This window comes from Castanea sativa, chromosome 1 (genome assembly GCF_040712315.1).
Source record: "Castanea sativa cultivar Marrone di Chiusa Pesio chromosome 1, ASM4071231v1".
In the NCBI taxonomy this organism is placed as follows: domain Eukaryota; kingdom Viridiplantae; phylum Streptophyta; class Magnoliopsida; order Fagales; family Fagaceae; genus Castanea; species Castanea sativa.
The window spans coordinates 27,926,819-27,929,989 of NC_134013.1; the positions used below are offsets into that span (position 1 = coordinate 27,926,819).

At 38.9% G+C, this 3,171-nt stretch overlaps 1 protein-coding gene across 1 annotated transcript; it reads left to right on the forward strand.

Moving 5' to 3' along the window:
- Positions 1 to 1,100: 1,100 nt before the first annotated feature.
- On the forward strand, positions 1,101 to 2,061 carry LOC142612634 (uncharacterized). The gene has a single exon (XM_075784751.1). The coding sequence runs from the start codon at positions 1,189 to 1,191 to the stop codon at positions 1,954 to 1,956; it is 768 nt and encodes a 255-aa protein (XP_075640866.1). The 5' UTR covers positions 1,101 to 1,188; the 3' UTR covers positions 1,957 to 2,061.
- The last annotated feature ends 1,110 nt before the right edge of the window (positions 2,062 to 3,171 follow it).

A 3,171-nucleotide genomic window follows, 5' to 3' on the forward strand; every position in this document is an offset into this window, starting at 1 on the left:
AATTATCTTAAAAATTAAATGAGGTTATTAACTTAAACAAATGGTCTTCTCTGATGATCAAGAAAATTCTAGACCTAGAAGCTCCTCTAACTATGAAGGTATAAGAGCTTAATTATAGGAGGTATATGGCTTATGAACTAAAAATCGTTGATACCATTCTTCTCCCTTCATGAAGTAAGATAAAATTTAACTCTAAATATGTTATACATTGAGTCATGGACAATAAATTTTATTAATTAAGCTAGATATTACCTTAACTAAAAAAGATAATGCCCATAGAAACCCAAAAAAAAAAAAAAAAAAACCTATAAAAGTAGATTTGCAAGATATCTAAAGGAAGAAAGAAAAGTATATGACCCTTACCGAAAGTGACAAGATCTTTAACAAATTATCCATTGTAAAAGGTAATAAAGGGGTTAATCAGTTAATGCCATAAAAAGGTAATTTAGCCTCGATTAATTACTTTTGGATTTGGATATCTCATTCAGAGTTTTTGAGATGCCATTCAAACTATGAAACTATGCACATATTTTACCCCCAAAAAAAAAAAAAAAACTATGCTCATAAAAAGGAGTAAATAATTGTGCTTCTCTTATATCTTTTTGTTCTGTTTGTTTCCCTGTAATTTCCGACCAAAACCAAGTCCCATTACATTGAATCTTTCACACAAGTTGCCAAAAAAGAAAAAAAAGAAAAGAAAAAAAAAGCAAGTAGACTCAAACACACGCTCCAACTCTCCAAGTCCAACTTGAACACTAACAAACAAAGCCCAATTCGTGTACCTCCCAAACAACCAGTCAAATCTCTTTAAAAAAAAATATCTCCGAAAAATCCACATGTAACGTAGTCAGCGGCGCCAGCCGAAACTTTTTATAAACCGAAACCCACAGGAAAGTCTCACTTCACACGCGGTCAAAAAAAAAAAAAATCATAAAAATCCATGTCGTTTCATATATAACCGCAGTGTCGTTTCTTCCACGTCAGCATTTTAAGAGAAACAGAAAACCGTGTGCTCCTCACCCCCTGATTCCGAATCAAACTCTCTACCACCGCCTCTTTCTCTGTGTGTGTGTGTATATATATATATATATATATATATATATATATATAAAAGTAAAACCCTTCACACCAACAACGTTGTTCTTATTCGTTTCAGAAAAAAGAAACTCAAAATCGAAGAGCGAGAAGATGTGTAGGTCGTCTGATTATTATCACGGGTACCAATCCAACGGTCGAGATCGTTTGCGAATCCGAGCTTTCTTTGTTCGGTTCTCGGGTCTGGATACTCGGAAACCAATACCGGAGTCGCTGACTCTGCTTTACCTTCCTCGTATAAATGATAACGTGCTCGAGGTGGAGGGGTCGACGATCCGACCCGACTCGCCCGCGTTCGTGACGCTCCACCGGGTCGTGAGTGCGAAGACGAGGAGTGAGAACGAGGTTATATTCGGGAGCAGAGAGCGCGTTCGGGCCAACGAAGCGGTGCGTTTTGAAGTTTACTTGAGGGACGAGAAGGTCTTGAAGGGGATTTTCAGAAAAGGCGAGGATAGCGAGTGGAAATTGGAGTGTAAGTGTGCGATAGAGAGTGAGGTTAGAGTTACGGAGGCGGAGATACACGTGGCGGTGGAGGGGCACGTGGCGATGAATGAGAAGGTGGAGATGGTAGTGAAGAATAGTAATAGAAGGAAGAAGAAGAAGTGTGCGAGGTTAGAGGAGATTCCGGAGGAAAGAGAAGAGCAAGAGGAGGAGAGTGAATCGGACGGCTGTTGTTGTTGTTGTGGAGAGGAGGAGAGTGGATTGGACGGTGGAGATTTGGAGGAAGATTGTACGGTTGAGATGGATGTGGAAGGAGTAAGATGGGCCGTTGATATGGGGATTTGGGTGATGTGTTTTGGGTTGGGGTTTTTGGTTTCTAAAGCCTCTGTTAAGAGCTTGAGACGCAGAAAAATATTTTGAGCCCTTTTCTTTTTAATTTTTTTAAGGGGGTTTAGTTCTTTTGAATTCTTTGATTTGTAATTGTTGTTCTAAATTGTAAAGAACCATGGGTTATTGGAGAGTCAATTTCTATTTTTAGGAGTTGTAACATTTATTTGACTATTTCCAGTCCGAATGATTAGGACGGATTCAGGTGGGGCCTAAGGGGCTGGGCCCAAAAAAAAAATTTTAGCAACTTAAAGTTTTTCTCAAAAAAAAAAAAAAAAAGCTTGGGCCCTTTAGATTTTAGCTAAGGCCCCCCTTAATTTTTAGTTCAGGCCCTCTCATGAATTTCAAGCCCAGCCGGCTAGCCTAAGAAGCAGGAGCCCATAACCCATGTAAATCAAAAAAGGAAAAAGAAAAAGAAAAGAAAACTCAGTAGTAAACCTAACGAAGAAAGTGAAGAAGGAACTGAGGAAGCAAAAAAAGAGAGAAAGGAAACAGAGAGATAGTGAGGCGAGACAGGGAGATAGACAAGCAAGACAGAGAGATAGTGAGCCATTGAGCCCCGATGCGACGCGAGACTCTTGCCTAGTACGGCAGTACCCTCGCGGACATCAGCATGCCATCATTACGCAAGCCCTTAGCAGTCGTCGCCGCCGGTTGCTTGAGCCTTCACATTATTTGTGAATCAACTGTTTTAACAGGTATTTAATCTACGATCCTTTCCTTTAAGAATCAAAACCTAATAAAATGTTTGTGAATCAACTTCTTTAACAATCTGTGCTTGTGGAGTGTTTGTGTTTTTACTGATGAGTGATGAACTGATTACTGATGTTCGTGATTGTGAATTGAATCTGTGCTGCGGCTTGTGGTGTTTTTTTTTTTTGGCTTTTTGGCTTTGTGACTTTCTGTCACTCTGTGTTTGTGACTCTCTCTCTTATATTATATAGATGAGAGAGAGAGAGAGAGAGAGAGGGAGAGAAGAGTTTGTAAAGATTACTCAGATAAGGATTAGAGAATATTTGTTTGATTGTTTGCTTGTGCTTTGCTGACTGGTAGTTGGGCATAATAGGGGCCAGGGACAGACAAAAAAAGAAGTAAAATTAAGAAAAGTTTTTGTTAGTAGCACTGTGCAAAATGGAAAATGACTTTTTGACGAACTCTTGGATGTTATTATACATTGAAAAGGATATAGCTTCGATATTTAGTTTGGATTCAATCGTAGATGATTTTGAAGATTTGAAAGAGCATCGA

Excerpts from the sequence above, each read along its gene's own strand:
- LOC142612634 (XM_075784751.1), top strand. The coding sequence starts at position 1,189 with ATGTGTAGGTCGTCTGATTATTATCACGGGTACCAATCCAACGGTCGA.